General features: G+C 40.8%; 1 protein-coding gene across 1 annotated transcript in view; it reads right to left on the bottom strand.

Moving 5' to 3' along the window:
- The window catches only part of syngr3a (synaptogyrin 3a), a 52254-nt gene extending 42645 nt beyond the window's left edge, over nucleotides 1–9609 (bottom strand). The window contains exon 1 of the mRNA XM_052022027.1: nucleotides 9455–9609. Within this exon, the coding sequence (XP_051877987.1) occupies nucleotides 9455–9553 (99 nt within the window). The 5' untranslated portion in view covers nucleotides 9554–9609. The remainder of the gene's footprint in view (nucleotides 1–9454) is intronic.
- Nucleotides 9610–14969: the final 5360 nt, after the last annotated feature.

Raw genomic sequence — 14969 nt, 5'->3', positions numbered from 1 at the left:
CAAACTTCTTGAAGGCAGCGGCAATCGTTCAAACAAGTGATGTGGAAAGGAGTCAGTTCAAGCTGCATAATAATGACAGGGAAAAACCATAGCAGAACTTTAAACAAAAGGCAGTGTGGTTTTCTTGGGCACTGTGCAGAAGGTAGGCAATGAGCTTCTGCTGCCTTAGTCTCAAACAGGTATTTTAAATGACTGAAAATTTTTTGGAGGGCCCAAGCCAAATATTCCTGCCTTTTTGTGCTTTTTGTTGAAACTGAACAGTCAATATGAAAGTACAATATTGCATCCTGAAAACACAGCAATCACAGAAGGGTTGATGCAGTACTCAGTTAAAGCTACAACATGGGCCTGCACCCATTCATAATTTTATGTCATGTAATTTCAGCAGACTCTGACACTTCTACATCCTTATTCAGGCAAATTGTACCTGGGAATAAAGCTGCCTTCTAAATTGTCGCATAGGAGGAAAATTACTTTAAATACACCGGGACCATTAAACAAGATCTTGTGGCATCATTAAGAAGCAAAAACCATTGTTGATGCTAGAAATCTGAAGCAGATACAGAAACTCTATTTTCCACCAGAAATAGTGGAACTGCTCAGGTTGGGCAGTACCTTTGGAGAGAGAATCAGAGTTAACCTTTCAGAGTGACAACCAAAGTGATGAAAGATCCACCTGAAAAGTTAATTCTACTGCTCTCCATAGCTGTTGCCTGATTTGCTGATTTCCACCATTCTTTATTTTTATTTCTCGTGGTAACATATTTATAGAAGATTTACAACAGTAATAGTTTGCCACTTGTTAATATTGGAGTGGCTCATTGGCCCATCTTGATCAAACCCTTGAAAATCAAGACAACTGCAGATACTCAAAATCGGAAATAAAACAGAAAATACTGTTAATACTCAGCAGGTCAGGTCACATCTGTGGGAAGAGAAACAGAACTAACATTATCTTTATTTCTCTTCCCACAGATGCAGCCTGACCTGCTGAGTATTTCCAGCATTTTCTGTTGATCAAATCCTTGATACATATTGAGATGTTCAACATAAATAATCTTATTTAAGGTGTTTAAAGGACAATAAAATATAACATTCATTGTGGCACAATTTTATTCTTCTAACTTATATAGCCCTAATGTATTGAATTTGTGGGACTGGCTTATAAACTGCCATACATAACATCAAATCATCTTTTCACTAAAGTCAAATGCTTACACGGAGATACACGAAACCAATTCTGCTGGTTAAACTGGTTTATACTCTGTAAAATGAACCTTAGTGCTTACTTGCAAACACTCAAGTGAGTCCCAAGGAAAATAACAAGAAGCAAGTTTACACTTTGGTGTCACAGCTCTACATCAGCTTTGTTTTTTCCATTTAATTTGTCCTGTGCTTCTTCACAAATACCAATGTAATTCTCATCCCTCTTTGGAATTGCTACGGAATCTGCAGTGCAAGGCTGTGTCCTCAACAAAGTCGTGTTAACATTCTCCAGGGAAGCATGAGTGAGACATCTGTTTTCCTCAAATAAAAACCTTCCACTCCCTCCATTTAAGGTATGATTGCTGCACAGGCACTTTGGCTCTCTCAAACTTAGCGGTCTTAGGAAGGCACAACCTAAAACTGGCAAACAGCTCTTGCTACTCTTTAAATCCAGAGTTCATCATCTTCCGCTCCAATACAAAATTCTCTACTGTTCTTGCATCTTTTACTGCCCACAAGATCCTGCCTTACAAAATGTTCTTCCACCTGCAAGCAACAAACAATCTGCTGGAGGAACTCAGCGGGTCGAGCAACATCAGAAGGAGGAAAGGAATTGTCGACGTTTCAGGTCGAAGCCCTGCATCGGGACTGCCCAACCTGAGCAGTTCTAGCACTTTCTGTATCTGCTTCAGTTCTTCCACCTCACTGTTTCTGCACATTATTTGAAATAAAATTAAAGTAAAAATCAGTATGTATGTTTTTTTGAGTTAGCTTGTAATACTGATTGAAACATCAGCTTCTTTAAACAGGACCTGGACAAATGGAAACGGAATGAAATCTGAGACAATTAAATATTAGGTAGGATGCCAAGTTGCATTTACTTTGGAGACTGGACGTTGGCTGGAACAAGAGATGAAGCTGAAATGAAACGAGCTTCAGATAATCTATATTTCTCTAGTTCCAACCGCTTGCTATCCTTGATATTTTTTTTACCCCAACTTTGGTGCCCAAGGTTCTAAGCCATGGAACTTTACCCTAAACCACAGCACCCCTCTCCCCACATGTAAGAAGCTCCTTAAAGTCTAACATTTGTTCATCTGCCTTAGTTTCCCCTTACATGAATTGTCATCTTTTTGCCTGATAACACTCCTGTGAAGTGGCTTGAGACGTTGTACTACTTTAATGGTGCTACAAGAGTGCAAGTTGTTCATAAGGGTGTTTATCAATATTTGACAATTTTGCTGGATTGCTTTCAGGCTTTTTTTCTCTTTTCCCCAGGAGTCTAAACAGAGTCAATCATAGCTGTAGGGGGCACGTCTTCCTGATGCTGGTCATATTGAATCATTAAGAAAATTCAGGTAAGGAGGAGTTGGGCCCAAAAGGAACCAGGATACAGATTTTACATCCATCAATTTAAAACGATAGAAAATTAACATCCTTTCTAAAAATATGCTTCCAGTCGTCTTTTTTATTTTCCTGTATACCTGACACCCAGGTTCTCAAACATGCCCAGTTTCGGTAATAGAAAGATCTTATGTAGAAGGCATTTCATACGCTGTGCATTCTTTGTTGAAAATCAAAAAAAAAATGCAGATGCTGTAAATCTGAAATAAAACACAAAGTGGTGGAAATACTCAGCAGATCAGGCAGCATCTGCGGAAAGAGAAACAGAATTAACATTTCAGGTGCTTTCTTTGTTCATTTGTCTCTTCTGTTTTTATCAATGTTGACCTTTCATTAAAATAATGAATAACAAAAAGTGCAAATAGCATTTAGCTCAAGCCATTAAATAAGAAAGAGCATCTATTTAATAATTATCGCATCAGGTTTGACAAAAAGGAATAAAGGAATTAGCAATGAACTATACAGACACTCCAGTGCAATACTGAAGGAAAGCCGCACAGTCAGATGTTCATTATTTTAGGCATGATGTTAAGCTGAAGGCGCATCCAACGGCCCACGTGGATGTATATGATCCCATGAAATTATTTAAGGGCAGGCATGTTATCCCCATTGTCCTGGCCATTATAATCCTTAATTAATATCAACTAAAACAGAGTAGTCATTTTCACACTGCCATGGCAAAATTGGCTGCTATGTTTCCTTTATTAAAACAGTCACAACTTTCAAAGTTTTCCATACTCAATATTTCCATACTTCCTGACCACATAGAAAGAGGCCATTTCAGCCCATCAGAGCAGTTCTATTTAATTAGCTGTACAATGCACTTTGATGTCCGAGGCAATAAAACAAGAATGCACTTGCAATTATACATGTAACAATTAATTTTTATACAAACATAAATGAACAAGTGAAATGGAAAGTAAATTCTAAATTCATCGGGCCCACAAAGTCTGCTTTATCCAGCTATGGTCCATAATCTATTTACACACCGATTCCCCACCTAATAATTTAATCTCCTGTGAAAATCTCAAAAACCACAGAAAAACTTTGGTAAATTCCTATACACAGTCAACGCTTGTCACTACAGTCAAATGACTTCCCACATTCGCAAGTTACCCTCGATAACTGGAACTGGTCTGTTAAATTCCCTTCTAAGGGGCTGAAGTAAATGAATAAACAACACATATTTGAATGATGAGGTAATAACAATCCCAGAATTTCCCTGGAGGGACTTCCAGTGAAAGGAACTTTTTTTTAAAAATCCAAACCACCCCTGGACCATCCACTTTATACTCAAGTACTCTTAACTTCAAGATTTCAATCAATCTTAAAAAATGTGTATAATTTGAAAGAAGGAAGCTCTTCATTACTTTAAAGCCCTATATTTTTCTCTAAAGTCCAGCAAGATAAATGTCCACAGAACTGTGGAGATGTTCCAGCAAAGCTTGGCAAGATGTTACTACAAAGAACACAAATAAACAATTGATTCTTCAAAGGTTCTTCATGGATGCACGTTAATGTTATTAGCAGCAGTGGTAATGTCCCTTCATACTCAAAGTCATCAGCCTTCAGGATTGGACCAGACCAGAGACTTCCTAAACTGGGAATTCCTCACCATATGTCCCAAGTCAAGATCTCATGTATCACTGGGTCTGAAACATGATCTCTGCAAGTGTACCTGAACAAAAGTGGGGGAATCAAGTCCCAAGAGGTTTTGGCTATCGTCAGTTTGCTTTTAAAGACTGGATTTATTTGAGGTGTTTTTTGTTCCCCACATTTTAAATCAACTTCAAACACTAGAGGACATGCATTTAAAGGTGAGAGGAGGGAAGTGTAAAGGAGATGTGCGGGGCAAGTGTGATGGTAGCAGATACAATAGTGGTATTTAAGAGGCTTTTAGATAGACACATGAATATGCAGGGAATGGCCGGATATGGATCATGTGCTGGCAGAGATTTAGTTTAATTTGGCATCATGCTCGGCACAGACATCATGGGGTGAAGGGTCTGTTCCTGTGCTGTACTGTTCTATGTTCTGCATCGATTACATTCCCATATGTTTTCCTGTCCAACTTCCTAACTCTTGTAATAAAGAAGCCATAGAGTAGAAGATGACCTAATAATGGAGTATCTTCTCTAGAACATTCATGGAACCTAAACTGGAAAGTAATACATGTACTATTAAATAAACCAAATTATAGTATTAACAGGACAATATTCAAGTCTCAGCAACAGTAGTTGTTTCTAGGGTATAGATGTGATCACACCTTCAAAGCAGAGGCAGCCTTCTGTCCTGTAGATGATGGTTTATAGTTTGGTGTCAAATCCTTGTGGAACATCATCTGCAGTTAGCCGACTCTTACAGTGCGTTCACAGTTGGTGAAGGCTACAGGCTGAGAAGGCACAAAACGTGCTGGCCTCTTGTTTCCTCTGGGCACTCCTCTCAGCCAGCTGAGCTTTCCATTTCTTCTCTTCTTTTCCAATGCCGTCCTGAGCGGTCAGGCATCAGTGATCCTGAATGTCACTGGCTACCTCTGTGTCAGTGTCTGTCATGTTCGTATCTTGCTTAATTGTCCTTGTAACAGAGGTATGAATATTCAGCAGGTTGTGGCATAGTGGCCAGTTGACTGAACTTCATGTACTTGGGAAGGTGGCCACCATCCATCCAGCAGATGATTGGCTTGGTAATGAATGTATGACTGACAGAATCAGCACACTCCTGGACACTGATGTATTTATCCCACCAAGAGATCACTGGGATACCTAAGATGCATCTGGTGTTGCCAGTGTGCAAGCTGTGAAGCCTTCTTTGCATATACAGCCCAGGCCTTACTACTTTAGAGATGTTAGTAAGGGCAGAGGCTTGGTAGATCTACATCTTGTGTACTTCTTCAGGCTCTGTTGTTCACACTCTCTCAGCTTGTACGTAACAGGCAGTTTTTGCAACGAGTGTGTTGTGGAACCTAGATATTGGAAGATGTCAACAACTTCCAGTAACACATTACTAATACTAATCAATAGGTCAGCACCCTGCATCCAACAATAATATCCAGCTTCCTGATAGTCAATCTGGAATCTTTAAAGGCATGAGGGAACCTGTCCATTAAAATCAGGGCCTATTCCTTGGTACAGGAACCTAGTACAGTGTCAGCAGCATGAAGCAGCCTCTGGTGAAGACATTCACCCTCAAACAGATGAGGTCGAACAACATGTTCACCACATCAGTTGTGGTGTGAACATAGTCAGCCTCTCTGATGAGCTGAAAGCACATGACAGCCAAATACATTGGCTCCTGAGTGCAACCCTATTTGACCCCACTGTGGATCTTGTAGCCACAGTGGTTCCAATGTAGCACCCTCATAGTGACCTTGCCCTTCACGTTGATAAGAAAGGAATAGGTCACTGAGCAGTTTCAGCAAGCAGCCAAGTTTCTTCAAAAAAATCCTGTTCACACAATCAAAAGACTTGTTAAGGCTGTTGAAGGCAATATCTCCCAAATCCCAGTATCAAAACAGGTGAAAAGCATGAAGTAGTTCCCTCTTGTTTTGGTCTGGTGACTATCGCTTTAAGTCAGACAGAATACGTAAGAATTTAAATAAAATATATCTTAAGGCCTCATATAATATCAGTGTGATTGTTCCAAAGTTTGTCACCATCGACTACCTGGGAAAAGGCTTGCGTGAAAGTCAAACATTAATTAAAATATAAACAGACTTTGCAATTGGCTCAGTCACAAATAATGACAGATTGTTATTTTATGAATGAGAATATTGGTTATGAATCGCTAATGAGTAACCTGCAGAGTTTATAAAATGGGAAATTCAGCACCTTCTATTGAGTAGGTTCAGTTTAAAAAAAAGACAGGAATTTTCAGCTAACTCCATAAATGAAATGGTGAGGAGGAAGAGAACTGTGAACATGGAAGTTTCTGGAACACTTGAAATAGCAATGTTTTATACATTTACTTTGGAACAGATCACATGAGAATTTCCACAAAATGTTGTACTATTATATTTTTGCTCTTTATATAATTAAAACTCTGCTTGATTGTTTAAAACTAAGAAATCAGAAGACCACTTCAAGAAATATTATTAAAAATTAAAGTTCAAATAGAATTCTTGTTTCCAAACTACATATAATTTACCTTGTGACTGTCCCCAGCATTAGTAATAGTTTGTTTCCAAGGCGAGTATCGTTTTACAGGTTAAAGTAAAATAAAACGTTAGGCTGCTCGTTTCTGTTATTTTGTACAAGTCCGCAATGTGGGTTCATTGTTTTCAATTCTTTTCCAACCTGTGACTAACACAATCCCTTACAGTGTACAAAATTATGAGTTTTACTTTCATAATTCGAAAAATTATGAACACGAAAACCACACAAAACTATGCAATGGCCAGGGGAATTGTTTTAAGTACTTAACCTGCGTCTCCCACATATCTCCATACCTGGAGATTACAGTGGAAGGCCGCTAGAGGACCAAAATTAGTAAATACGCTCAGATGACATCATTTTCCAGATCTTGCCAATAAAATGCGCTCGCAGAGCAGAATAGTAAATGGTATTATTTCCTATTCTGGATCCCATTCAAAAGCAAACAGCATTAGTCAGCAAGGGTATTTTGATTTGCTTTTAAAAAGGGTTCAAATTGATTCCCAAATTGAGGGCTACGTCGATCGCTGGTCCTCCAGCGAAACAGGCTTATGGCGTGACTGATGGACAGTGTCAGCCAAGTCCATCAATTGTTACAAAATGTTCACGCGACTGCGAAGCAGCGTCTCACAACAAAACCTACGCTCCTGTGTAAAATTTAATTAATGCACACAAACTGTGGGAAACAAAAGCGAGTGAGCAGATTATGAAAACAATTCCAGTTTCGCCACCCCTTGTGCTTAATGCGAAAGGGACGCAAAGTCCCCAACAATGAGAGTTACCCACTTATTTTAACTATGTTGAATTTAAAACTCACCGAAATTCACACGTGTGAAATTCACCCGGAACACCATTAGGTAGGGTAATACTTGTTCTGTTGACCAGCAGAACAGAATCCTGAACGGATTACTGTATTTCTTCCATCATTCAATTCCCAACACACTCATTAGAAAGTCATTACTTTTTAATCGAACCTACTCTACAATCATGTGCATAGCTGTCATAGAGTCATAGTGACATACAGCATGGAAACAGGCCCTTCCACTAAGACACAAGCAACAATGTTTGGTTTTGGATGACTCATAAATAAATGTCAATCATAAAAGGGAATGGCAAAGTGAATGGCATCTACATTGCTGAGGGGACTATTAAGTGATCCCCCCTTTTTTTGTTACATAGGCGAGACAGCGCGCATACATGACGTGGGAGTTATTGTTTCGTTAACAGTCCCAGCTCAAGCACAAAGCACGCACAAGATGAGCCCAGATGACATCCAATTAGTATTGGAATCAAACGTTATAACCTCACGTCACGTAATAAGAACACATCGGATAAATGATGCTTGAACTGTTGTCGAAAAGCATGTGTGCTGGGCTTAACGTGAAAAACTAAATCAATGTTACAAATTATAACAAACAAAATTAAAAGTTCCTGTTCATTTGCGACAAAATCCCATTTATGAAATTTAGAACACAATTGGGTACAAAAAGTACTTTGGATTAACGTATGCAAACCTTGACGAAACACAATGAATAAATGAAAAAAAAAACTCAAAAGTATATCAAATGTCTTAACAAGTGTTAAATGAATCTCAATGAGAGCTTTTGTGTTATTGATATCAAGGCCTGGGAATGTAATTTAATGTCTAACTGACGACAATGTTTCCTACAAATGAATAAAATCCATACAAGCATCCAATTGTAAAATAAAGGCGCCAGGGACTGCAGAGCAACTGAACCCCTGATTAGTTGTATTCAAACTTTATACAAAGTCTTAACCCGAATTGAAAGGTGAGTTTATAACCCATTTCCTGAAATCTCGTTTACTTGAAGCAACTGGCATTTAACTTTGTGCTGCGCTGACTAATCAATACAAATACGGAATTTCCCACGTTTCCAAGTATTGGGATCACAGTAAGCAAGTAATGTATACTAATTTGAAGAACTAACGGGGGCGGGGGTGAACTCTCGTTTTGCTAGTACAGGTCCTTGGAATGACAGTATTTAGTATCTGATCATTCTGACATTAGACGACGTACAGAAACAAGCCTGCTCAGAAGAAATAACTGGCACAACCGATACTGGCAGATCTTGGTTTTGTACAAAGACACAGAAGTGAAAATGGATTTCCCCACCATTTCACAGGGGAGATGGGGGAAGAACAAATGCATTTATGTACAGTACAGAAGATTAAAATAACGCCAGTAAGTTCCGTGTTACGATTGAAAATCTGTCTGCACTCAGACATCTTGATTTGTATGAAATGTGCTTGGCCAATGACTGGCATTTACCACCACAATGCCAAAAATAAATAAAGATCGATATCTAAATTTCATTTTCCCAGACGTTGAACAATTAACAAGCATCGGAGCAATACTGGGCGTTCTGCTCCCATCTTAATAAAAAAAATCTCATGATGATGATCAAAATCACCTTGGCATTTCAGGTTATTTGCTGTTAGAACAACACGGATAGCTACAGAAAATAGGAGGAAGAAAATGCATTCTAGGGTTGTGTCTATCTTCTTTGAATCAGTAACACGACAGCACCTGGATTCTCAGAAATCTCTGCCAGGTAGGTGATGTCTCCATACATCACTCCACAATTTATAAAGATCGCATATCGCACGTACAGCCTTTTATTTCCAATTAAAAATTAATAAAAAGATATTGCATTCAAGAATCCCCGCTGCCTTACCCAGCTGACGATGCGGAGAATGGTTTGGAGCTGTTTGAGGAAAGCGATGGGATCAACACCAGACCCAGCCTTTCCAGCGCCGTACGCACCTCCTTCCATCTTGAGCCTTCCTCTCTGTCTGTCTGTCTGTCTGTCGCTCAGCCACAAGCACAAGAGACGTGCAGCGGGAACGCGCACTTCCCCTGCGATTGCGCGTGCGCGCTCGCGCAAGGGCGCGCCCCCGTGCGGTGTCTCCGGTGCAGATGCAGAAGGAAGAGCACAGAGCTGTCAATCACATTGGAGCGAAAGGTTAACGGGTGGTGTTACTGGACAGAAAGAATAAAGTCACACGTTATTTTGCAGGACGAGACATGTTCTTTATTAAAGGGAGCTAAAATGATCGCCATATGAGAGACATTTGGCAGGTTTGCTGTCGCTAAACAGTGCCAAACGTTCCAAGGTTGGCAACTTGGATGATGAAAAGACATGGGTATTAGGATGAGACACAACACCAAGATTTATACCAATTGTTCAGTTGAGAGGGCCAAGGTGAATATAGAAAGTATAGAGTTCTTTAAAGAAGGGAAATTAAGAGCAGCAACAAGGGAGGATGAAAATAGATCAGTGGTTGAAAGGGAACTTGGTTTTTCGTTGACACATAAAGGGGAAAAAGGGTAGTCAAGCTGCTACCTCACAGCTGCAGTGACCTGAGTCAATCCTGACCTCTCACACTGCCTGTGTGGAGTTTCCACATTCTCCCTGTGACCACGCGGGTTTCCCCTGGGTTCTCCAGTTTCCTCCCACACCCCACGTGGGTTGATAGGTTAATTGACCACTGTAAATTGCCCCTAGTATGTAGGTGATTGGTAAAAATCAAGGGGGAAGTTGATTAAAACATGGTGAGAATAAAATGGGATTATTGTAAATGGGTGCTTGAAGACCATAGCAGACTCAGTGGGCCAAAGGGCCTGTTTCGATTGAAAGGCAGGACTGATTAAAATGCAAAAAAACACATCTTGGTCAAGGACATCGATGAGGAATTAAGACCTTGCATATGTCTTCGCTGGACAAGGGGGAAAAGCTGCCAAGGAGGAGAGGGGAGCGATATTGAATAAGACAAAAATAGAGAAAGTGGATCTGCTTAATAGTTCAGTGGAGGATGCTCAGTCCCAAGTATCTTAGAGACAAATATAAATGTTTAGGTTTTAATGAAATCAAGAGATATAGTACAGGAAAATGGCTTTGAGGTATAAGATTAACCATAACATTGTACAGCCAATGCAGGCACAGTGGGTTGAATGGCCTACTCCTATTCCAAACATCTTGAACCCATCCTGGGCCCTCTGAGGGAAATTAAGGATGAAAGGGCAATGGCTCTGGCCACAATTTTTAGATCGTTCTTGGTCTGTGTTGTGGTATTTGGGGGAGCACACATTGGGGTCTTTGTAGTGATATTGGTGGAGGGACATTGGGCACTGCACTTTGTCAATTGGTGAGAGAGATGGAGAGTGGGGAGCCAGGGCTCAATGCAAGTACAAGGAAAAAGAGCATGGGAGGATTTGTCAGGAGCCTTAGTAATTGTAGGGCCAGGATGATGCAGAAGAATGCTGTATATTGTAATTAAATTTCTGGGCCTATGTAAATTATTATGTATTTTACGGTTCCTTTAACATATGTGTATTATCAAATAAAACTCAACTCCAAACAAAGATTTTAAGCAGTGTTCTTAAAACAGAAAAGAAAGGCAGAGAGGTAAGGAGGTTTACAGAGGGAGTTCTAAAGCTTGGACACCAGAAGCTACAGGAACGTTGGCAATGGTGGAGTAAATGGATCTGGGGATGAGCCGGTAGCCATGATTAGAGTGCAGATATCTTGCAGAGTTGCAGAATTGGAGCAGATTACAGAGGGAAGGCTGGGAGGGATAGAGTGTTGATGGGGGCAATTTGAAAAAAACAACTGAGAATTTTGAAATAAAGGAATTGCTGATGTGAATCAAGGATTAGAAGGGGATCTGAGCAAACAGAACTTGATGCAATCTTGGATGTGGGCAAAGTTTTGGAAGGCCTCAAGTTTACATATTACAAGAGAGGGTGGCCGAAGTGCATGGGGATTGTCAAGTGCAGGGGAATAAAGGCAGGACCTGATGGCCGGCATCGAGTTCACCAAGGTTACAAATATGATCATGGGTAGTTTTAGTGATGGTACAGCTATGAGGCATGAAGCTCATCTCAGGATCAAATAAAACAAACTGTGTGAACAGTCTGAATTAGTTGCCAATCAAAGGGAAGAAGTGGATGGCTCAGTAACTAAGTTTGTGATAAATACTGAAAATTTTGATTTTCCCAATATTTAGTTGTTGGAAATTTCTGCTCATTTATGTTGGACAAGCAGACAAGTTTGGTGGGGTGGGTCAGGTGTAGCTGGGTTGAGCAATTGTTGCCACGTCTTCAGATCTTGTTGCCAACACCACATCTGGGGAAAAAGGCAGATGGTGGGTGGAGGAGCCAGGATAGATAGCAGGGGTAATAGTGAAGGAGCTGGGACTGATGCTGCAACTAGCAACTCTTCTGGCTACAGCTATATGGACAAACCCCAACCAGCCCAGTGTAGTCGCAGCCAGCTGGGTGACAGCGTCAAGGCTCAGGGGGAGAACCAAAGGCCACAAACGAGTCAAGAAGGACAAGGAGGGGGAGCCATCTGGTCACAGTCCAGCTGGATGCCATTTTTGATTTTGATGAAGAGCCCTTTGGATGTTGCTGCACAGTACTAACATGTCTAAGGTGATTCTAAGAGTTACAGAGAAAACGTGCAAGGAATTGGGAAATAAAAGCATTTCCAAGGGCTTTGGAGAGGAACTGGAGGTTGGAGATGGTCAAGAACATCCAACCCCAACTGACGAGTGATAACAGGAGATTTGACAGAAGTAGGGTCAGTAGTGAAGAAGGGTCACAAATGGTTATATAATAACTTACATCACTTTAAAAGTTGTTCATTAATCAGTTTTTGTTTGATCTGCTCTTTTAGGATGGTCAGTAGACAAAGCAATAAAAGTAAAGAAAGTAAAATCCCATGGGATCCAAAGGAAAGTAGCAAGCTGGATTAAAAATTAGCTTAGTGGCAGAAAGCAAAGGGTGATAGTTCACAAATTTTCCTGATGGAAGAACTGTAAGCAATAGGGTTTTGTAAGGCTCAATACCGGTTCCTTACTTTTTGTGGTTTGGAGCCCCAATTAAGGAATTTGCCGATGATGTCAAAATTGACAGTGTGGTTGATTTTTACCACAAACTTGGTTCTCAAGCCATCCACTTCTTCCATTTGATTGGCAACTAATTCAGACTGTTCACATAGTTTGTTTCATTTGGTCCTGAGAGGAGCTTCACACCACATAGCTGTACCATCACTAAGACTACCCATGATCACATTTGTAACCTTGAGACGATAGCAAGGAGAAAGGTCCAGTGACAGAAAGGTAGCAGTGAAGTAGGTACAAAATTTACAAATGAAATTTGGTTCAGAGGTGTAGGGCAACAAAACATGGAAGTACATAATAAGTGGTAGGATACTAAGAAGTGTAGAGGAACAAATGGATCTTTGAGTGCATGCCCACAGCTCTCTAAAGGAACCAGATGGGTAGATAAAAGTGGTTAATAAGGCATGCAGAATAGTTTCCTTTAATTGCCAAGGCACTGAATACAGTAGCCAAGAGGAGATGCTCCAACTGTATAAAACATTAATTTAGACCAAAGCTATAGTCATATGTTTTCCACAGAGCTAACCAGAGGTGTCTTCCTGCTGTCAGCCTCAAGGAAAGTCGTTGCCAGAGTTTTCCTCAACCGCCAACATCCAGTGACTGAAGAGCTGCTCCCTGAATAAAGTTCTGTATTCTGTCCATATGAAGCACACGATCTTCAATTCCTAAAGAAATGCAGGGAGCTGCTCCAACGACTGTTCATTGTCTTTTCTGACGACATCTAAGCCTTTGATATCATCAACCGGAGAGACTGTGGAGCACGGTTCCCAAATTTGGCTGCCTGCAGAGATTCATCGCTATCTTACGCTTGCTTCACAATGTCATACAAGCTATGAACCTAATCAACAAGTTTAGAACAGGGCCAATCTCAGAGCAGAGTGGTGTCAAGCAAGACCGCATCATTGCCACACCAAGTTTTATCAACCTTTCCTGCTGCAATGCTGCACCTCACCTCCAGCAAACTGCTTGCTGGAGCGGAATGATTATACAGGACTAATGGGAAATTGTTCAGTCTAAGGAGAATACTCCAGAACCAGAGGTCACCTGAATCTTAGTAGTCAAGCTGCACATTACTTGCACTTGAGCATGCTTGGAGGCCAAGACCCAAGTCATCATTGACACACTTACAGAAGCATCTGAAAGGATGGGTCTTTCACTCATTCGCATGACAAAGGCCCTCTACCAATCTGTCCCTGCTGCACAAGTCAAGTCAAGTGATTCTTTATTGTCATTCACCCGTATCCGATAAAAACACACGGAGGAACGAAATGGCGTTTCCCACAGACTCACACAACAGAGGACATACAATAAACGCAGACAAAAAAATTTTGCAAGTACCAATAGTGCAAAAAAATGGTATACACAGAATACAAAATTAGTGCAGGGTTAGTGCAAAATCGAGTTGGACGAAGAAAATACAGAACTCAGTGTGTTGCACTAAATGTATAAACATGTTCAGCAGCAGCTGAAGTTCTTATACGCCGTTGTGCAAACCAGGGCATTTGTCTGAAACTGCCTCCAGGGTATTCAGGACCCTGACAGCCTGGGGGGGGAAAAAAAACTGTTGTCCAGTCTAGTAGTTCTGGCCCAGATGCTCCAGTACCACTTGCCAGACGGCAGTGGGACAAATAGGTCGTTGGAGGGATGAGAAGGGTCATCTATGATTCCGCAGACCTTGCGTGCGCATCGTGTGTTGTAGATATCCAGGATGGATATCTACAGCAATAAAGGTTCCAATATTGCCCTCCAACAATGAAGGTTCACAGTGAAACCCTGGAAAACCTGGACTACTTTCAATATCTCAGGAGCCACCCCTCAAAGGCAAACATCAATATAATATACTATCCCCTTCAGTGTACCAGCACAGCCTTTAGCTGACTGAGGAAAAAGAGTGTTTAAAGATCAAGACCCCAAATCCAGCACAACACTCTTGGTATAACAGGAAACAATGATCTAAGCCTCACCGTATGCTTCTGTGACTTGGACCACAACCAAGTCGCTGGAGAGATACCATTAGCACCATCTCCAATAAATTCTCCAAATCCACTTGAAAGAAAGCAAACCATCCTTTCCAGCTCAACATCCCCATCACCAACACCCTAATTTTACACTCAGTCAGCTCCAATGGGCACACCACTTCATCCTCATGCCAACACCAAACTTCTGAAACAGACACTCTATTCTGAGCTCTGTCAGCAAAGAGATTACCAGGTAGACAGAAGGAAAGGTTCAAGGATGTGCTCAAAGCCTCCTTGAAAAAAAAATGGAACGTCCGACTCCTGGGAA

This window comes from Pristis pectinata, chromosome 8 (genome assembly GCF_009764475.1).
Source record: "Pristis pectinata isolate sPriPec2 chromosome 8, sPriPec2.1.pri, whole genome shotgun sequence".
NCBI classification, from domain to species: domain Eukaryota; kingdom Metazoa; phylum Chordata; class Chondrichthyes; order Rhinopristiformes; family Pristidae; genus Pristis; species Pristis pectinata.
Note: the sequence above shows the minus strand (reverse complement) of the source record. Positions and strands in the feature narration are given on the sequence as shown.